The 22,735-nt window shown below is 42.4% G+C and overlaps 1 protein-coding gene across 1 annotated transcript in view; it reads left to right on the top strand.

The window, feature by feature from the left end:
* Window positions 1–2,108: 2,108 nt before the first annotated feature.
* BAALC (BAALC binder of MAP3K1 and KLF4) overlaps window positions 2,109–22,735 on the top strand; it is a 40,540-nt gene continuing 19,913 nt past the window's right edge. The window contains exon 1 of the mRNA XM_073330402.1: window positions 2,109–2,344. Within this exon, the coding sequence (XP_073186503.1) occupies window positions 2,167–2,344 (178 nt within the window). The 5' untranslated portion in view covers window positions 2,109–2,166. The remainder of the gene's footprint in view (window positions 2,345–22,735) is intronic.

Genomic DNA, 22,735 nt, shown 5'->3' with positions numbered 1-22,735 from the left:
AAAAACCTATTTCACCTATGTACACTAATTCTACCCTAACACAATCTTTTTGTTTTTAAATAACCTTCCCACTGTTCTGTCACTTCTTCTTTCTTTTGTCCTAGCAAACTGAATGGAAACTTCAGTCTTTGAAGGAACATATGGAACAGCATTCTATATGATGACTGAAGACACCTATGGAATGAGCCGGGGCCACATAGGAAGCCTTTGATGTTTGAAGGTGAATATGGAATAAGGCAGGGCTTACAAAAGGCACACTCAGGTAAAACACCCTCTTCAGGACCCAGTACTCTACTGCTGTCTAGAAAGTAGTTCCCTATGAGTACAATGTACTTAGATTTGAAACATGATTAAAATCCACAGTAGTGCACAAATTTTCATTCAAAATCTTAAACATTTCCCCGAGGAGCCTTTCCCTAGAATCTCCTGGTTAGAGGCATATGGGGTGCCACCAGACTCCACTGTTCTGCTTAGCTAATCTGACCCACTGGGTAAGGTAAAGAGTCAGAAGGGGTCCTCTTTAATTGTACCCACGGGGAACAGAAATGTCTGCAATGGCACCATGTGTCAGATCTCATGAGTTAAGCAGAACTATAGTGAGTCAATACTTGGATGAGAGCTTGCTAAGTGGTTGGCTGCTACTGGAACAGTTGTGTGATTCAGCAATACGGGTGGCACTCTTCATTCTGAGTCACTTCTGAAGCAGAAGGCACTATTGGATGAGATGTAAAACTGAACCCCTTTGTTTATTAAAGATCTCATACCATAGTTTGAGGGCTGCTGACATAGGTGACTTAGTGTGTTTAATTCTAACTGTTAATTATATTCTGGTGATCTAAATTTCCCCAGGGTTCTTATTGGATATATTCCCTTGCCTACAATTGTGTAGCTTTGCTGTGTGCTGCTCCTGCATTTCAGTAGTGGATGAAGTGATCCCTGTGAATAATTTGTATTCCCTTTTATAAAGGGCTTTAGGAGGAAAGGTGATCTTTAAATATGACAGGTTTCAGAGTAGCAGCCGTGTTAGTCTGTATTCGCAAAAAGAAAAGGAGTACTTGTGGCACCGTAGAGACTAACCAATTTATTTGAGCATAAGCTTTCGTGAGCTACAGCTCACTTCATCGGATGCATTTAGTGGCTCACGAAAGCTTATGCTCAAATAAATTTGTTAGTCTCTAAAGTGCCACAAATACTCCTTTTCTTTTTTGTTTAAATATGAGTATCCTATACCTGGTTTGCAGCCCTGTACTGATGAATGATTATACAAGAGAGAAATTATCTGGGGAAAAACCTTTCTCTCCTACAGCTCCCCAGAAAATGGGGCCTCTGAGAGTTGTGGTAATATAAACATGAAATAACAATAACGAGTCAGAACCCTATTCATTTCAGCGGTTCCCTCCTCTGTCACTATTCACTATGGCAGATATGATTGCTGGTTGCTATCAGTGAAAGTCTTAATGACCCTTACTCATGAATGGAGTGACTCGTTGTCTGTTGCTCTGAGAGAAACGGGTTGAAGTGCACAATCCAGCGCACGAAGGAGCTGGCATTAAAGGGCTGAATTACACGTGTTGCCCTTTTAACAGCAGCAACAGAGTTAATGCAGCAATCCAGCGCCAGTCGCTGTTGCCCTCGCATGCTAGGAAAAGGAAGGGTGGATTCATGAAATGGGGCGCCCAAGGTTTGTTATGGCTAGTGCCTGCCAGGTTTGCCCATCCCAAATATTAACAATGGATCACCCGTTAATGTAAGGAACCAGCATCTCTGGGCGGCCGCTTTCTCCCATCCCCGCCTCTTCATGGGCTGGAGGCTGAGGAGTTGCGGAGGTCAGACAGCTCGCTGAGGAGCCTCTTCCAGAGGCGTCGCCGCAGGCTGTGCCGCGTGGGCCAGGGCTGCGCAGAGCCAGGAACTCCCGGGGAGCGAGGCGGTGCAGACGGCGGGGAGGCGGGAGACCCCAAGGCCGAGCAGCGGGAGGGGGAGGCGAGGAAGGGAGGGGCGGCTGCCTGGCAGAGGGCACAGCGGCGAGGACCGGCGCGCTGCTCCGGCGGGTCTCGGCCCCCGGGCGGGCTGGCGGGCGGAGGCGGGATGCGGTGCTGGCCGCGCCCGGCGCACTGGCACTGAGCGGCTGGCGCTGGGCTGCAGCCGGCCGGTCCCGGGGCCGGCAGGATGGGCTGCGGGGGGAGCCGAGCCGATGCCATCGAGCCGCGCTACTACGAGAGCTGGACCCGCGAGACCGAGTCCACCTGGCTGACGAACACCGACACCGAGCCTCCGCCGCCGGCCTGCGGCCACGAGAGCGCCCGCGCCGAGGCCGGACTGCGGGAGCAGGGCGCGCCGCACCCGGGTGAGTGCTGGGTTGGGCGGGGGGGTCCCCGGGGCTGCCGCCAAAGCCCCTCACCTCCTGTCCCGCTCCCCTCCCTCCGGCTCGGTCCCCGGGGCGAGCTGGGGTCCCCCGCCGGCTCTGAGCTGGGGCGGGTGGGCTGCCCAGCTGTCGTCCCTCCGGAGCCTAGGGGCGGGGACAGCTCCGTGTTCGCGAGCCGCAGACCCCGGGCGGACCGGCAGGACAAGCGGCTCCGACTGATGCGCCGGGAACCTGGCCGGCGAACAGCGTCTGTACGCCGCGCTGAGACAAATGCGAGGGGTCGGGGAGATCGCCGGTTAAGGCTTACTCCTAGCGATCTGTGAAGTGTGGGCCGTTTCTGTCTCTCATGAGTACACCACGGTGCTCCCCAATTCACCGAGCCCCAGGTATTGGAAATTCCCGCTGAACCCTAATATCGGGCACATAGAAAATGTCCTCACTTATGTGAAACACCACATTTGAATCCAGCATCCCCAGGCTGGACGGACGAACTGTCTGAATCTCTTTATTGTTCTGTTAAGAGTTTAATCAAATGCGTGGACACGGGTTTGCAACTAGCACCAAAGCGGTATTCTATAGAGTCTAGTTTTTTTTTTCCCCTTGGGAAAAGATGCTTTTTTACGCCTATGCAGGCATCTAAGTCTGCACTTTAAAAACTTCGTGTTTGCTGCAGCAGCACTGCATCGTGTATCAAAAAAACCCTTCACTGGTCTCATAATTTCTTGTAGTTTCCAGTGGACATGGAAAAGGAGGAACATTCCTATGCTTTTATTAGAAAAGGCTTATTCTCTACCTACCACACTTTGATGCTTAATTTTTTGAGGGAGAACATATAAATGGCATTAGTTTTGTGATAATCTCACTGGAAGAGAATGTGACTGTATGGTCTCTTGGTGCAGAATAAATGACCATGCAAAACAAGGTATTAAGGAGTATATTTTAAAAGTGGCACAAATCAGCCAACCCTCCCTTCCTTAAAACCCCCATGAAAATAAAATTCCATGGACCATGACATTGCAGAAAATCAAGTTGACCCAACTGTGTGAAGTAAGGCAGTTGGCCTACAATTTCACTTTTTATGTTTAAGGTTTGTCACATTGTTAACCAGCAGTGGACCTAAGAATTTACAGTGGGGAAAGACAGAGTGAGGGAGAAAGGGGAGGAGAGATTCAATATGCAAGTGTTAGATAAATTAGATTCTGAGGGCATTTCAATCTGCCTATGGAATCATAGAGAGGAGAGAGAAAAAACACAAGTTGTTTTTCTGTCAGTTTGGGATTGTTCATAGAATACATTTTTTTGTATTGTTGGAGCTCTGTTGGTCCCAGGATGTTAGAGAGACAAGATAGGTGAGGTAATACCTCCTATTGGATCAACTTCTGTTGGTGGGAGAAACAGGCTTTCTAGCTCCTGGAGCTCTTCTTCAGGTCAGCTATAACTTCATACACCTTCTCTCTCTAATATATATAGTCTAGTGTTTTGTCCACTCAAGTTTTAAATGCTCCAGATGATGGAACTACCACTACTTGATGGTAAGTTCTTGGGGTGATGTGCCACTATGAGATAGGGTTGCTGGTTGCTGCTCCTAATACATTTTAGGTATTATCACAGTATAAATACCGCAATAATAATAATAGTTAACTTAATTCTATTGGGAGACTATTCCTTAGCTATATCTCACTGTCAGGAATTTTTCCTAATATTCAAACCTTGATTTTCCCTTTCCTGGTATCCTGTCATTCCTGGTAATACTCCCATGTACCACAATAAATAATCAACCCCATCCTTGGTATTAATAATACCTGTCAAAAATATTTTCAGAATGCTAGTACATCTTTCTTTCTCTCTGCCAGTATATTTAGCTCTGTTTATGTACTTGCACTATAGATAAATGTGTGTGTAGCCAAACCTATGATATTTCATAACATTTTGGCATAACTTTTTATTAAATAAAATTACAATTCATTACTGTATGTCTTTTTTAATCTTCTGTCCCCCTCCATATTTCATCTTTTCTTTCTTCCTGTTCTAGTTTTTTTTCTTTTTAGCATGAATGTTTAAATAAACTAACAGAGATGTTGAAATTTTGTATTTTTCCCAAGAGTAAATACAGAACAATATTCATTGTTAAAAACCTGTAAGTGAAATACTGAAAACTGTAAAAGAACAGATCCTCTGTCCTCTGACCAGGATCATAACAGAAGTAAAATATACTCGGTAGCCATTCATGAAAGTCCAAAGCTGAGCTTTTGATAGCACCAAACAGCCTCACATATTGAAGAGGGAGAGAGAGATAAAAATACAAGTAACATTATGAAGCATTGCAGGTGGTGAAATTGAAAGAAACCTTTTAAAAGACAAAGTTGTCTAAACTTAGGGTGTGTGGTTTCCAGGAGTGGGAAATGAGAGTTTCTAGCAGAATACTGATAAGAGCCTCCATTTAATTGTAAGCTAAGAACTTGTCACAGAATCTTGGTTTCTCAAACCTCCACCAATGCTCAGTCTACAGTTGGGCATAATAATAGTACTGTTTTCCCATAGAAGTACATAGGGCTTCATCATGCAACTCATTACACTTGGTTCTCCTCTCTTGAGTTGCCTCATTGACTTCAGTAGAACTACTAGCATGAGTAAGGGTTTACAGGATCAGACTCAGTCACCAATAGGCTAATCCCCCACAAGAAAACCACCGGGTAAATAATTTTTGAATAACCACCAAAACTGTAATGTCTCAGTTCATATTTATGTATAACTTGCTGCAAAAACTATGATAAACATCTAGTGGGAATGTAAACAGTCTATTAACTGCAAAACACAAACCTCTATCAAAAACCCTTAAGAGTTCCATTAACTCAATTACAGCTGAAACCAAACTCAGTATTATTGCTCAGAAGTAGCTCCTTTTAAGTCATTCTATTCCCACTCTCTCCCAAATCAGCAGCCGTGTTAAACTCAGATTTTGCTTATTCCGGAAAATGACTTTGACTAATAAAACAAAATGCTGCCTCTTGCTCAAAAGGTCATATAGTCATGATCTGTCCCTTTTGATTGACAGCTCCTCAGAGCAGATACCGGCTCTTACTATGTATTTTTACAGCATCTATCACCAATGGGCCCAAATTTTGTCCGAGGGTGCTGCTGCATTATAAATAATAATTCATCTTTAATTGATCAAAAAACTTAACTTAAGAGCACATCAAGTAAGACTTCTTTTTAATTACTTGAGTAATTTTGTTGTTTGACTTGGGAAAAAACAAATAAACCTTTCTGTATTAGTTTTTGTATACTTTACAGTTGTAACCTATCAAAGAACATTATCCACAGTATATTTTATGCAAATCAGCCTAACATACTGTAGAGCAGTGGTTCTCAAACTTTTTTTTTCCATGGACCACTTGAAAATTGCTGAGGGTCTCAGCGGATCACACAATGATCTTTCCAAATGTTGTTTGTACCATTAGCTAACTATTGTAAAGCGCTTTGGATAAATGCGCTATATAAAACCCCCCTTAATTAACGGTTTTTTTGTTCTACAAATAAAAGCACACAACTCATATTAATATCAGTAGTCTTACCTTTCTAATGCAATGGATGTGCCCTCTCTGCCCCCCTGCAGCAGCCCTGGAGCTGGGTCTGGGAAGGAGGGCCATCTCTCCCTAGCAGCTGCAGCCCTGGAGCTGGGGAAAGTTGCCTCTTTCTCTAGCTGCTGCAGCCCTGCACATCCCAAATTGCCCCCACCCTCTCTTCTCACCCTACTGCCCCCTCCCACCTATTTCCCCCAAGACCACCACCTCACCTTACATGTGCATCTTCTCCAGGGTCCAGCCACCCAATTAGTGAAGCCACGCTGGTGTGGCTCCACTGATTAGGTGGGTGGCCCTTCATTCTCTTGTGTGCGGCCACCCAGGTGCGCACCTTAGAAGGAACTATCTGCGGACCACCTGAATGGAGCTCACGGACCACCTGTGGTCCACGGACTACAGTTTGAGAACCTCTGCTGTAGAGGAAAACATATTCATGATGTTAGCAAAGGTGCCTACTCTCAGTGGGCAGACTTATTAGCAGAAAAAAGTATATACCATGGGCCAAATCCTTCTTCTGAAATCATTGGCAAAATGTCCATTAAGCAGGATCAGGATGGGGCCCTTCATGAACTTGTAGGGAAATTCCACCAGAATAATAGGAGGGAAAACTCAACAGTGACACAAAAAAATTAATAAATTAAGATCAGCTAATCAACAATATCAGGCTGATATTTGGCATAATTGTCTCTATTTAGATGCATTTGTGTGTGTTTATGAAAACATATTTTTGTTCTGTTGCATTTACTTAAGTAAAATACCAACTGAGAATGATGTAGTTGTTCTACAAATGTGTGATCACTCACAGCGCCAGGAAAGGCTGATAGATATCACCTTGGCACTTAGGCTGAGGATTCCTGCTCAAGAATCAGCATACTTGAAATAAAATAAAGGGGTTCAAAGCACTGGCCAATTTTTTTATGGAAGTTTCTGAAAGTTGCCCTTCCCTTGTGTGTTGCTTTACAATAGGAGAAACTGAAAGGAGTTGTAGAAAACCAGGGCTGTTTGAACACTAGTTGCCATAACAACAGAGAGCAGTATTGGTTATAACCACAGCTGCAGTCATCTGCTGTTCCATTGACCAGGTAAACATGAAATTAAAAGTTTAACGTGAGTAAACAACCATGAGGTTGCAAATGAAAATCTCATCTTGTGAAAAAGAAAGATGCTTTATTAAATCATTATATCTTTAAATATATTTTACAATAAACAATTTCTGCTGGAGAGCCCATTAATGCAATGTCCAGTTCAGTAATGCATAATAAGGGTATATGTATGCCGCTCTCTATGTTCTTATACCTGCCTTTTCCTCCCGCCCCCCCCATAAGATCATTTAAACTCTGGAATATATAAGGAATGTGTCATAATAATTACTCTGATGTTTAATCGCTAAATAAGAAGGGGTGACTTTATTACAGTCAAGTGTTGTAGTGACCAGTGGATAATTAGGACATCCTTACTGAGTGTAAATGTGTTCCAGAACTTTAGTATAAACTTTACTGTTCGATTAAATGACTAGATAATGTGGCCCATTTTTTATTGTCAATGTATTTTATTCTACACACTCTTTCAACTTCCATTCCCCATAACTTCTGCTGGGAATATATTGTGTTGAACAGGCCCAGTTCTCAGCAATGAAGAAGAGAGCAAAAGGGAGGAGGAAGAAAGGAAGAAGAGATGGCAGGAAAATAGTGTCTAGTTTTCAGAAAGTGGCCATTTATGTGTACGCAAAGTTGAGCAGACACACTTTTCAAGCATTAATATTTATAAGTGCAGGTGATATGCAAAACCTCGGTAAATTTTATTTGTACAGTGGGTTAGTACAGATGTTTGTGTGTGCATAAAAGGATGGGTTGCGATAATGCATGGGTTGAGACCCCTTTGCAAATCAGTCCCTTAAATCATAATTTGATGGGGATGTTCTCCAGATCGGCATGAATGGCACCAGGGTTTACAGAATACTTAGCACCCAGGGAAGAACATATAAATAAACCTCTGTGCTGCCAGTACTGTAAGTACAAACACCGTATTAAACATAAAAGCAAGCCAAAAGCAATCTGAAAGAGTGCAAGACCCTGCTGCTTCAGAGGAATTAATCTGAACATGTCATTCACATATATACCTCATCGTTCAGTGACAGCAAATTCAATTTTTCACAGACTGTCCACTAAAGATTGATGGGAAGTACTGCATGGACTGAAAAGAAATAACACTGATGCACAGCATAACCGCCTTTCTCCCTCAGTTTTCCTGCCAAGAACAAATCACATCTTTAGTTCAGCCCATGAATCAGGGAATTATAAATAACCTTAAATGGCAGTAGATGAAAAGAATAGTTAACTGGATATAGTGTGTAATAACTGATGGGCGCAAACCAACCGGAATTGACACTACATTGAACATTTGCATTCTTCATTCAAATATATATATATATATATATTGTATTCAACTTGGAATCCAGTTAAGGTTTCCTCTTTGTAGCCTAAACTTATATTTACAACACATCAGTTTTAAATTAGATGTTGTCCTAGCAGATAAAGAGGAACTGATCACAGACGTGAAAGTTAATGGTAGCTTAGGTACAAATGATCATGACTTCATTACATTTATAATGTGCAAACAGAATAAAGTTTAGACCAGTAATGTAATGTAATCCCCCCACCCCACCTCACCCCCGGCACACACACACATACACACACAGCACTTTAATAGGGCCGATTTCACAAAGCTGAAAACAAGTACGAGCCAAATCAGCTGGGAGAAATAATTTAATTAGAAAAAATATGAAAGATAATTTGGGAATCACTTAAAAACATCTTACTAGATGCCCAAAGAGCCACAATTGAGGAAGATGGCCATGCTAGTTAAAAAACCAAAACAAACATGACCGAGTTTACAGGGAAATGAAGGTAGCTATACAACAAATGGAAAAAAGGGAAAGTTGATAGTAAGGAATGTAAACCAGAAGTTAGGCATTGTAGAAAATGATAAGGGAAACAACGGGACAAAAGGAGAAATTTATGGCCAGCCGAGGTAAGGACAATTTAAAAAAGTTTTTAAAATGTATTAGGAACAAACAGAATTCTGACAATGGTATTGGTCCATTAGCAAATGGAAATGGTAGAATCATCAATAATAATGCAGAAAAGGCAGAAATAGTCATTTATATTCTCTATTTGGGGAAAAACAGATGATGTAGTCTCATCATATGATAACACTCTTGCCGTTCCACCAGTATCGCTAGAGAATGTTAAACAGAAGCTACTAAAGTTAGATATTTTAAAATCAGCAGGTCTAGATAATTTGCATCCCAAGAGTTTTAAAAGAGCTGGCTGAGGAGCTCACTTGATTGATAAGGTTAATTTTCAATAAGTCATGGAGCACTGGGGAAGTAAATGGGATAACCCAGGTAATGATGTCTTTCTGATATCAATCCTAGACATGATAATAGAGCAGCTGATATGGGAATAGATTAATAAAGAATTAAAGGGGATTAATGTAATTAAAACAAATCAACATGGGTTTATGGAACTCAATCCTGTCAAACTACCAAGATATCTTTTTTTGATGAGATTACAAGTTTGGTTAGTAAAGGTAATAGTGTTGCTGTAATGTACTTAGACTTCTGTAATGTGTTTGACTTGGTTCCACATGACATTCTGATTAAAAAATTAGAATGATATAAAAGCAACATGGCATACATTAAATGGATTAAAAACTGGCTAACTGATAGATCTCAAAATGTAACTGTGAATGGGGAATAGTCATTGAGAAGGTGTGTTTCCATTGGGATTCTGCAGGGATCAGTTCTTGGCCCTGTGCTAAGTAACATTTTTAATAATGACCTACAAGAAAACATAAAATGATCACTGATAAAGTTTGCAGATGACACAAAAATTTGGGAGGAGAAGGTCACTTATTCAGAATAATCAGGATCACATGGTACACTGAACACAAGCAAACAATATGTATTTTAGTACAACTAAATGAAAATGTATATATCTAGGAACAATATTGTAGGCCGTACTTATAGGATCGAGGACTCTATCCTGAGAAGCAGTGACTGAAGAAGATTTGGGGGCCGTGATGGATAATCATCTGAACATGAGCTCCCACTTGATGCTCTGACCAAAAGAACTAATGTAGTCAGGCAACACGTGATCAGGGGAATCTCGAGTAGGATTAAAAAAGTTATTTTATCTCTATATTTGGCTCTGGTGCAACCAGAGCTGGAATACGGTGTCCCGTTCTGGTGCCTGCAATTCAAGAATGATGTTGATAAATTGGAGACAGTTCATTGAATAGCCATGAGAATGATTAAAGGATAGACTAAGAAAATAAGAATGGCCATATGGGGTCAAACTAATTCTCCATCTAGTGAGTATCCTGTCTTCTGACAGTTGCCAGTGCCAGATGCTTCAGAGGCAATGAACAGAACAGGGCAATTTTGAGCGATCCATACTCTGTTGTCCGGTCCCAGCATTTGGCAGTTGGAGGTTAAGGACTCAGAGAGCTCAGTCTATTTAACTTAACAAAGAGACAGTTAAGGGATGACTTGATTCCAGTCTATTACTAACTACATGTTAATAATGGGGCTCTTCAATCTAGCAGAGAAAGGTATAACACAATCCAATGGCTGGAAATAAGCATGACTTTTTAACAGTGAGGGTAATTAACCTTTGGAACAACTTACAAGGATCGTGGCGGATTCTCAATCACTGACAATTTTTCAATCAAGATAAAAAAACCTCTAAAGATATATGCTCCAGGAATTATTCTGGAGAAGTTCTGTGGTCTGTTGTGTACAAGAGGTCAGACTAAACATTCACAATGGTTTCTTCTGGTCTTGCAATATATTAAGCATGTGGCTAGATTCAACGTTTTGATGGCTCAGGGCCATAAATGTAAAACATCCATCCAATTCTCCATATATTGTACAGCAATTTTTCATGCCACTCTCAGTTGTATCTCTTCAGCGATCACACGGACACCAGCATCTCTGTGAAATTAAGATGGCATTATGTTAATGACCTATATTAGAAGCTGGAAATGTGTAGATCAGGAGAAGTAATAGTAATGTCTGCGTTGAGGAGCAGGGATAGTATTGAAGCAATATTTACTTGGTAAATCTGATTTTTCTGAAAAGCTTTTATATTGGTTTGATTTATTTATAGCTTCATAGATTTCAAGGCCAGAAAGGACCACTGTGATCATGTATTCTGACATCTGGTGTAACACAGGCCATAGAGCTTCCCCAAAATAATTCCTAGAACAGATCTTTCAGAAAAACATCCAATCTTGATTTAAAACTGGTCAGTGATCAAGAATCGACCACAACCCTTGTAAATTGTTCCAGTGGTTAATTACCCTCACTGTTAAAAAGTTATACCTTGTTTACTGTTTGAATTTAGCTAGCTTCAACTTCCAGCCTTTAACCTTCTGTTTGTTAAATAGATTGAGCTCCTTGTGTCTATCATTGTAAGGCATGTTTCTAATCCATTAATCATTCTTGTGGCTCTTCTCTGAACCCTCTCCAATTTCAACATCATTCTTGAATTGCAGGCACCAGAACTAGATGAAGTATTTAAACTCTGGTTGCACCAGTGCCAAGTTTAGAGGTAAAATAACTTTTCTATTCCTACTCGAGATTCCACTGTTTATGCATCCCAGGATTGCATTAGCTCTTTTGTTCAGAGCATCACATTGGGAGCTCATGTTCAGCTGATTATTCGTCACTTCCCCCAAGTCTTCTTCAGAGTCTCTGCTTCCCAGGATAGAGTCCTCTACCCTGTAAGTGTGGGTAACACTAAGTGAGGTTTACAGTTCAGGAGGTGGTACTCTTCCCTAAATCAGTGTTCTTGTTTTGAGCTACTGTGCTGGTAGAGGTGGGGACTTTAGGATGCATTGTATAATCAGTATCCTCATCATTTGTGGTTTATCAACAGACCATACCATTTTTCACAAAATCCCAGATGAATTCCAATTTGTATAATTACAATCTGTCTCCCTAAATTCCCCCTGCATTTCAAAGTAGGTGGAGTGGGACTGATTCCACATGATCTTCCACCTTGTGTAGTCATTTGCACGTGGGTAAAACAAATTCATTGAATGTGCCTTGTGCATAGGCCCTCAGCAGAGGGTCTCCCTAGCTGTCTTGGTATCTCCAGGAGAGAGTCTAGTGGATACTGAACTACAGATTAAAAAAACAAAAACAAACAAACAAAAAAACCCCATAAAATTGAACTTGGAAATGTAATGGAAGTTAGTCCCAATCACAGAGTACAGGTGTAATGTGTTTCATATATAAACACTGCTAAGAACGCAGGCTGCTACATTCTGCATTAATGAAACTTCCTAATGGTGTTTAGGGATAGCCTCATGTTGAGCACATAATTGTAATCCAGTGTCAAGGTGACAGAGGTTTGGATACCTGTAACAAGAACAGCATTATAGACACAGAACAGTCAAAATAATCATGCCAGTCCCACTTTTGGTGTAATGCACACCTTAAAGGCAAGGGAACTTAATTGCAGTGTAAGAAATTCTGAGGTTGAAAGTTGTTTTTTATTTTAAGCTCTGATTCAGTTAATGTCAGGACTGAAAAGCTGTACAGCAATCCTGCTAATTTTTCTTTTACATCAGGCCTCATGTTTGGCAGAGATGGAGCAGTGCTATTTTGTTGGATTATGCCAGTTCTTCTTATCAAATGCAGAGCTTGCCAAGCCAGTTTGCGGCACCCTCATCAGCAAAGTGCAGAGCCCTCAGACCACCCTCAAATCTGGTCAGAGGGCAGCTGTCAGTGCTATGTGACGTTGTCTGTCTTTGGCCACAGCTGTATGTGAGATCCTCTCATTGTTCCTCAGGTGCAGGGGTGCTGGAACAATTTGTATAGTGGGGGTGCTGAGGGCCATTGAACCAAACTGCAAACCCTGTATATGATGGAAACCACTTCAAGCCAGGGAGTGCAGCAGCACCCCAACCACCCCTAGTTCCAGCACCTGTGCTTAGGGGTGAAGACTGGCTGCACATTGACCCTGGTCCATTCAAAATCTGTTCAGAAGGACCCATGAGCAGCATGGCAAATCAAAGCTGGGTACATGCACAGTCAGGTCAGTTATAGGAGAGTGGTTTCTGACATCAGCTCCAGACTATTCTTCATGCCACATCAATGTTACAGAGAAATCTGGGCACGGCAAGTAGGCCTGCAATGGGTGCTTTGAAGACAGGTGTGCTTTTGGGTAGTCAAAGAGGACTGTATGGTGGCAGGTTTGGGTTTGCCCTGATCTTCTCACCCATTGAGGCTGTAGCATCCTCACAACAGATGTGTGGATGAGTGGCTTACCTCGGGGAGTCATAGTGCTGGGATGGACGAAATCATCCCAGTTACGATGTGCATGGTTGAATGTATCTGTGTGTCAACCAACTTGTTGTAAGACAGATGGAGCCAGACCAGAGTACAGCTGCAGAGTAACAGAGAGCTAACTCAGATGATTAGAGAATTTGAGTGTTTGCTCCCCATGAAGTCCTGGTCATTTTGCTTAGAAGATATGTTCTGAGTCTTCACGTTAGGTGCCTTTTCCTCAGGTGGTTAAGATATGTAAGAAATCTATCAAGGATTATGCCGAGGTAGTTTGGCTGGGATTCATATTTCAAGTGATGAGAAAGATGTTCAGCATTTTTTCGTGAACCCATGAGTACCCGGTTCATACCAGGGAAACTGATGATCCAACCAGCAGACAGCATTTGAAGTCCTTTCTAGGACTGAATCTTGGTCACTTGCCAGCCAACATTCCTGATGTAATTCTGCCTACCCCCCGAACATTTAAGCCTTTGAACTAGCCCTGAGAATACTACAGCTCAACACTGAGGGATTGTCGACAGCTAAACATAGCATTCTCAGTGATTAAGCCAATGATGCTACATGTTGTGTGAGTATGTATATTTCCCACCAATGGACTTGCATGGAAACAATGGCTTGTCCCTGTTTTGTACCGTAATCAGTAATGCACTCTTCTCCAACAATTTTCTTGGCTATTGGCTTAAGTACTTATTATTTCTTTAGTATCAAAAACCTATTTTGCCTTTTTTTTCTATTATGATCAGTAACAGTGTATGCTTTTAAAAAAGGAAATGGGTAAATGAAGGTGCAGTTTTGTACTGAGGAAGTTTGTAACTGTGAGCTTCACTGCAGGAGGTAAGGTTGGGTTTGTTTTTTTTTAAAGTTGTTGGATTTATTTTTAAATCCCTCTAGTCAGTTGATTGAAGAGTCAAGTTTTCTGCTTTGCCCTCTGCTGGTTGACTCTTAAAGTCTTATGTACCTCATCAAGCAAAAGTTATCTTGAGCCTTTCTGTCTTCCCAGAAGATCATGGATTCTGACTGAGTTGCAGGGCAACCTATCCAGGAGAAAGACTGGCCATCTGCAGAAGAGCAAAATAATTTTCCAATCTCTCTTGTTTTGATTTTTGGCCCTCCATTTTTCCAGCAATACATTTTATTGTGTTTCGGTTCCTGCAGCTACCAACCTTAACATCCCATTCGTGTCCTTCCATTCCCAGCTCTGTGCCTCCCACCCTGCTGATCCTACAGAATGACTTCTCACTCCCAGTGCCCCAAAGCCTACAATCTCTTCTCATTCAAATCCTTCCTAAAGTCTCACTTCTGGAATTCCCACAAACCTTAACCCACATCAGTTGCCTTCTTTTTACCAGTCCTTTCACACTGCCTCTATTGCACCATATCAGGACTTCATATCAGGAAGATCTGACTCTCAACATCAAAGAAAAATTAAAGAACTCTAGATCTCACAAACTTCCAGCACAATAAGGTGGTTGGGACTAGCCTAATGGTATAGGGGTAGCATAATGTACTATTGTGCAATGAATCAGGATTCAGACAAGTTCTCTGATACCTGAACAACACATTCAGCTTTTGGGAAGATGGACTACTGTAGCCAATTACTTCATTTTATCATTCATTTATTGTGTAATGTTATGATTAACTAACATGTCATGTAATTGTAAGCAGAGTCAGAATGAGCTCTACCCTGACATCTGGTGGAGAGCTGTGGAAAAGGACTTCAAGGGCTGATCTCGTTTGCATGGGCACACCCACCCTGCCTAGAATGATGGACTGCTTGCCCAAATGGTCACTTTGGCTGCTGTGGGATCCCCAGTCTCTTTGTCACTGGGGCAGAAGTAATAAAGCATTGTTATCGTCGTTATGTGAATCAAGGACAGTAGAACTATACTTGGCATTTTATGAAAGAGGGACTCGCCCTCAACTAAGTAACACTCACTAGGCAACTAACATGGGTTCCAAACCCAGTGAATTGAGAGAGACTGGGGACAGGTATGTGTACTTGATAGTTTGGGACTCTTCTGAGGGCCTGAAACACTATTTTGACCTCTCCTCTCTCTGCTGTGTCATAGCAGAGCTAATTTTGGCTCTATTAGGAGTCTCATTACATGCTGCAGAGCTGAAATCACTGATACCTAGGTCTAAGTATTAGACCTAATTTGGGGTAGTGGTGCACAAGCACTAAGGCTCCCCTACTACCAGCTAAAAATCACTGCTAGCTGAAATCACTAAAGAGCTGAAGTTACTAAGAGCTGAGATCACTGAGAGCTGTGTTAAGTGTGAGGGGGGGTTTGAAGACAAGTTGGTGAGCGGACAGCAGGACGGCTAGCGTGGAGAGCAGAGCAGAGTGGCTAGCCGGGCAGCTGGCAGAGAGGAGCGGACAGGAGCATGTAAGATGTCCCCCATACCTCCCTCCACTTCCACCCAGGCTGGGAGGTAAACTCTGCAGATGAACTTCTGAACTCTGCGGGGGCTGCACTGACCAAGGACAGAAACTGTGTATGTGTGTAGGGTGACTACTGGGTTGCTGGACTTAAGATCTTGAGGGGAAAAGGACACTGCCAAACTTACTTGGGAATGGGTCTTTTGCTCATGGTTGGTGTTATGAATCCTGTTTGTGGTGTTTCCCCAACATAATGCCACATTGTTTCCCTCCTTTATTAAAAGGCTTTTGCTTCACTCAGACTCTGTGCTTGCGAGAGGGGAAGTATTGCCTCTTAGAGGTGCCCAGGGGGGTGGTATGTAATTGTCATAAAGGTCACTGGGTGGGGGCTCGAGCCGGTTTTGCATTGTGTTATTGAAACGGAACCCCTAGATACTGAACCCGGCCCTTGTTGCTGCCAGCTCTGATGGGCAAAAGGGTTACATAATGTATACTCATTGTATGCTAAATAGATTTAAATTGTAGGATTATAGAAGTATAAAATTGATCAGTAGTCAAAAGGGATAAGAATGCATTAGGTATCTAAGTAAGTAGGGCTGAAATGCAAGGCCTACAGGCAGAGGCATGTAAAATGTCAGCTTAACCATACTAGGACTTAGGCCTAAGAAATGCTTGACATAAATAAGTGACCAAAGAATGACCCTGTGCTACAAGGTTACAGGAAAAGATGTGCAAATGGCTTAAAAATTAACCACAAGAGTAATTTTGACTACAAGATACCTGGTAGTCGCATTGTTCTAACACGGGCCCTAACTGCAGGGTATACATTATGCATAAATGCTAATGAGAATAACCAACCTATGAAAAATGGGGTACACCATTATTTTTGGGGGAACAAATACAAATAAGGAAAAAGAGGGTGGACACCTTCACACATTTGTGCAGAGTGTAGGTGTAGTCAGAATCACAAGATAAAAGAGGGCTCCCAGACTGGGTAAAATGAGTTCCCTACAGGAAAACTCCAATAGGAACTATCCCTCTACTGATGATCAATTGGCAAGGCATCCATCAGACCTTAGAAATATTGTTAAGCATGCGAGTATGACTATATTTGTAACTTGTGCTAGGTCTTTATATAATTTCTATATGCATGGGTAATCATAACCTTAAAAACCTTTAATAAAACTTGTAAAACAGACCAGACCTTGTACTTGTGAATGTATGTATGGCCACTAGCCTTGGTCTTTATGTGTTCCTAGAGACTCTAAATCTGAAGCAAGTAGCAGAGGTGACTTTCACTCTCTTAAGCTTGAAACTAGCCACCAGAGCCAAACCTACAGTGGCATAATACCACATTACTAAATTCACTTTAAATAACATAAAAGGTTACAAACACCCTGCAGAGATTTCTAGTGATTCCAAAACACTCAGAAATTATATTTATGGGCTCCAGAAGAAGTGAGATCCAATCCTCATGAGTCAGAAAAGAGTCCAACACATGGTTGAAGGTGAGGAGGAGAGTCAGAAAGGGGGAATGTTGTGAGGGGATGCTATGGTGACTCTTACAGATCAGAGCCGGTTTTGTATAACCTCTCAGATTAAAAAAAACTCATTGTTTTGTAATTTAAGACATTCGAACTGAAAATAATTGTTTACCTCCCTCTGTAAAGAGGAATTAATCCCTATTTGCTGTTCTTTACCAGAGTAAAATAATTGATTTGACATATGGATGTGCAGAACATAAATGCAACATTAAGCCAGGATTATATGTACGTTACTATTGGAAGACTTTGCTGTGGTAGCAAGTGGAGATCTGATATTTCTGATAATGTAAATACATTTTCCAGTGGCTGAATAATGAAAATGGACTCTATTTTGTTTGCCTATGGATTATTTCCAAGGTGCACAATAGGAAATCCTTGATAAGAGTTGTTGATTGAAGTGTTACAGCTAAAAGGATTTCAGCAAGATAAATGAAAATTAATGTTATATTCTAGTACTTTTATAACCAGAAACAAGAAAAACAATCATCCCCAAAGTTACATTAATATTATTGTTTTAACCCTTTGATTATACCGAGGGAATACTGAATCCCTAGTATTTCTTTAACTGGTTTAAACAAATACATTTTCACCATAGCGACCAAGGAACATGTCAGCGGAGTGATTCAGAAGCACTTTCTCTCATTCAAAACCATGTAATTTTTCATCACTAATTGACTTATTATTGCAGAACCATTTGTGTTGCTATATTTAAGGCTATGAGAACAACATTGCCCAAACCCTGTGGGAGTACTCAGAAAAGTTAATAAAACCTAACACTGTTTAATGTTTCTGCTACCTCTCCCTGCACTGTGGAATCCCTTTTCACTCTTAAGGTGCTTCCAGAGGACACTCTCCAGAGAAGAAAGCCACAGAGGACTGGGAGACAGCAAAGAGACACCAGGCTACCATACAGGGGGCCCTGGCTTTCTGAGTGTGGCTCTCAGAGGATCCACAGAGGGTGAGAGATTGAACCCCTGCTCTTCCAGGAGCAAAAAGGGAAGGCAAATGCCACCCCAAAATGGAAGAATTAGGAGGGAACTGTTTTTGTTTCCTTCTTCCTTGCCCTCCTCCTATGGGCATATCAGCAGAAGAAAGGGGTCTAGGTCTTAGATGACTGCTGTATCCAGTAAATAAGAGCCAGAGTGAGGGACCAGGAGCTGGAAGGTCATGCTGGGATCTAGCCCTGTCTGGCACTGGATTCCTCTGTGGCTTTGGGAAAATCAGTGAAGCTAGTAATGTTTACCAACCTCCCAGAAGTGTTGTAAGTGTTTGCAGAGTTCTTTAATGACATAAACCTCTCTATGTACTAAGTATTTATTATTTAAGGCCTAATAAAAGGTTATTGTCAAGGCTGACTGGCCTCAATTTAACTTTGAAATTGTTTTTATTTTACTGCTCTCCTGGACCTGGAAAGTTGTTCCACTCCTTAAAATGAAGATCACAACTTAAATTCAAATTTATGTGCTAGATGATTAGACAAGTTTTAAGCCTGTTATTTTGTGTGTAGTGTGTGTGGGGTTGTGATCACAGGCAAGTTGTTAAGTTCGGTACCATCTGTATTTTCCTTCCAGAACAAATATAGCCACGATATTTGCCTCTTTATTTCTTGATGGTGTATCAGTGCATGGGGTGTGTTACAGGGTGGCACCCACCTCTCGCGAGCATCCCAGGGCAGGTGTGCATCTGCTCCACTCTGTCTGTGGTAACCCCTGTCAGTGGTTTTTCAGGCAGTTCTTTTGAGACTCAGCCCTCTGACCGAGTCACGCATTGTTGGTGTGCAAACAAAACAAATCCCTTCTGCAGCATACAGTCCAACTGGGTCTATTTCAGGGCCCTCCATAATGTCCTGCAGCCCTCCTCAGGCTCAGTCCTTTAATAGTATGACAGTCTTTACCTGGCCTGGGTATTGAGCCATACCCCAAGGCTTCCTCCATGGAGGCAATGGCTTTGCCCTCTCTGGATCCTTCTGGCCCCAGCTCGCCAGCTGAGCCACTAAGCAGTGCAGTTCCCCTTCTGAGTGTGTATCACATTTCAATATTCAGGCCACTTCCCCGTGGCTAATGCGGGGGAGGGAACCCAGACCCACCCACTACTCCTGGTCTCAGCCCAGGACCCTCTGAATAGCAGCTATGTGCCACTGTGTCCTCTTTAACTCTTCACTATGCTGCTTCAATTCCCTGGGAAACTTCTCCACAGCCCCAGCACCTTCACATATGCTTCATTCTTACTGTAGGGTTGAAGTCTTGTACTCAGTCCAACAGCCAGCCAAGAGCTCCTCCTTGATCCCCTGGTCCCTGCCAGCAACTGTTCTGTCTGCAGTCCTGTAGTTCCCTCAGCCATCTAAGAATGCCATCCACTCTCCTCCAGCTCCAGGCAGCAAGTGCTTGTCTTGAGCGTTGCAGCTCTTTTTATACGGCCTACCTGGGCCCCGATTGACTACTCCTTGCAGTCACTCTAGGCAGCCTGTAGGAATTCTTTACTGCTTCTTTCTGGGACGGTGTGTGGTAGTATCCGGAGACCTCCAGAAAGGGCCTCTGGGCCTGGTACACCCCATCACAGGGTGCAACACCAAACATATCAGTATCAAGGCATTATTCTGTATCCAGACATATCAGTGGGGGAGAACCCGGTCCCAAAAATTTGCAAAGAGCTCCATGTTGTAGATGCCTGTACCTGCAAAAGCACAGGGATGAATCCACATGGAGCTCACTGCAAGATCAGAGTCTATACGTGCTTGATCCTGTCGTCGGTCATTCATTAGGTATCACCTGTCATACTATATTTAAAAATCACCAATTGCACTGCAGGGGATGCATACACTTCATATGACTCATGCTGAAAATGCATGAGCTACTTTCCAAACAGAAAAGGTGGCCCTGTCCAGGCTCTGGAGACAAATTAATGTCGGACAAACATACAGAGGTTAGTCCAAAGGGTATGACACACAAGAAGAGTGGTGATTGGCCATATCTTGATAAGTTATTTATTTTGTATACACACAAGTTATGTAGCTTCCTGCTGCTTTCCAAGCTTTGTGGTATTATGCTGCCAGTCAGAAAGCAGCACTGAGCCCTAAATGTTTGCAAAGGTAGGTGGAGTCTCCCCTCCATAAATATATATGAAGGGGCACAACCCCAGGCAGATTTCCCTCTGTCTGCACAGAATGCCTTCTCCCTGGCATGTAGTGGAAGCCCTTCCAATGGGGCTCTGTACAGAAGGGACTCCTCAAGGGTTTGGGACAGGAGAAGGTGCAAATGGCGCTTCAGGATTTCATACAGATCAGCTTGATTTCCACAATCGAAGGATCCAGCAAACTGCAGCAGGGTTCCTAACAAAGTCACATGGAGGCACAGCTGTCCTTCTGGATGGGTCCTATCTCTGTGGATCTCATGGCTCCTTTCCTTCTGGATCCCAGATTGAGAAGCTTCACCTGCTGCCAAGTCAGCGAGCCCTCAAATTCTGCCCCCTTAGAGGATGCTTTCCAGGAAAATCTCTGAAGTTATCCTCATGGAATGTTCCTGCCTCTCTGCCCCCTTCCCTTAGGTTTGTCCATGGTAAGAAGTGACCTGATGCTTCTAAATTTACCTCTCCTTGCATCCCCACCTACACTCATTAAATTAAGGGTGGGAGTATGATCCACAGATCATTTTAATTTGAACAGGAGAAGCATATAATATGTATGTACCAGTCCTCATTTCAGCAGCTCTGTAAAGTTTACCCAAACAGCAATAGCTTCTTAGAGAAGCAGAGGGGGAGAAATAGGAATTCCAACTTGTAATACATAAACTTTGCTTATGTCACTAAAAATATTTTAAGACTAGAAGAAAGAAACTTAACTAAAGTCACAGATAAATACTTTCTCTGGTAGAAACTGTCTGTGGTAACAAAACTAGCTATTCCTTCTTAGCTGTGAAATATTACTCAAAATGTTCATCTTTAATGTCTAAAGCTCTACAATACCTTTTTATGACTACACAGCATGACACATAAAAGCTTATACATTGTTCATGAGACATCAACCACAATAAATAAGTGGTGCTGCTGAACCAGAAGAATTTAACCTAACCAGACTGTACCACAGTCAGTTCCAAAAATATAGCATTGTTAATTAAATAAGTCCACACTTCCCATCATCTGGAATTAAAGAATGCTAGGTGGCACATATGCCAATATTCAGTCACTTTAAACACAGGTATGCCTTTAATTCAGTATTATAGTATCATGTTTATGATATCATTGCTTGATTATATAGGATCATAAGAATTGCTGTACTGGATCTGACCTATGGTCCATCTACTCCAGTATCCTGTCTCCATGGCCAGCACCAGATACTTCAGAGAAAGGTTTAAGAACCTTGCAGTCGGCAGATGTGAGATAATCTGCCCTTAAGAAGTTCTCATCCTAATCTCTAATAGTTAGAGATTTAAACCCCGAAGCATAAAGTTGTAAATGCCTTCTAAATGTTTTGTTAACATTAACTTTTATAACTCTGACTATTCTTGTTATCCATACAAACATTCAATCCCTTTTTGAATCTTTCTAAATTCTTGGCCTCCATGACATCTTGCAGTCAATGAGTTCCACAGTCAAATTTTGTATTGCATGAAAAGGTATTTTCTTCTGCCAGTTTTGAATTTTCCCTTTCAGTTCCATTGCATGTCCCCTTGTTCTTGTGTGATAAGACAAGGAGGATAGAAGCGCCTGATTTAGTTTCTCTAGACCATTAATTATGTTATATACTTTTACCATGTCTCCTGTTATTTCTTTTTTTTAAGATAAACAATCCTAATCCTTTCAATCTAATTATTCTCATTCCCCTTCTCTTCTTCTGCATTATCCTTTTTGAGATGAGGTGACCAGTACTGCATATGGTATTCAATATGAGGGTACATCATTGGTTTATATGATGGTGGTATAATATTTTCAGTATTATTCTTGTAATGGGGTCAGCACCCATTTCTCGTGTGTGCCCCCTTTTCTCTGGCCAATAGTGCCTGCAAACACAGTTCTTTTCACGGGGGAGGGGCAGACAACACCCACCTCTCATGGATGGCCCCCTTTCTCTCGGTTACGTGTGAGCCTGCTTTTCTTTTCTAGTGATACATCAGGGTGGCTCCTGCCTCTCGCAAGCGCACCCCCGGCCACTGGTTCTCTCAGCTGGTCTTCAGCAGCTCAGTCCTCAGCTGAGCCACACATGCTGTCCCCCTTCTGGGGTATACAGTCCCAAGTTCTCATCATAACCCTGGTATGGGGCCGTTGTTCTAAGGCTTCTTCTCTGAGGGACCGCCTTCTTCAACCGCCTAGCTGGGGCCCACCTCAGTACCCTTGAGTCAGCTGGTGTCCTTTTCAGCAGCCCTTCCTGGGCTAAGTCTGCAACCAGACCAGCAGCGCCCATCTCTGTACCCTCGCCTGGTCTGGCCAGGTCCTGGACTCAGTCCCCTGGGCTCAGTCTGCTCTCACTGACCTTTTCATAGTCCTGCTGCTGTTCTATCCAGCCACTTGGTCTTG

The sequence above is a fragment of the Lepidochelys kempii genome, chromosome 2 (genome assembly GCF_965140265.1).
Source record: "Lepidochelys kempii isolate rLepKem1 chromosome 2, rLepKem1.hap2, whole genome shotgun sequence".
NCBI classification, from domain to species: domain Eukaryota; kingdom Metazoa; phylum Chordata; order Testudines; family Cheloniidae; genus Lepidochelys; species Lepidochelys kempii.
Note: the sequence above shows the minus strand (reverse complement) of the source record. Positions and strands in the feature narration are given on the sequence as shown.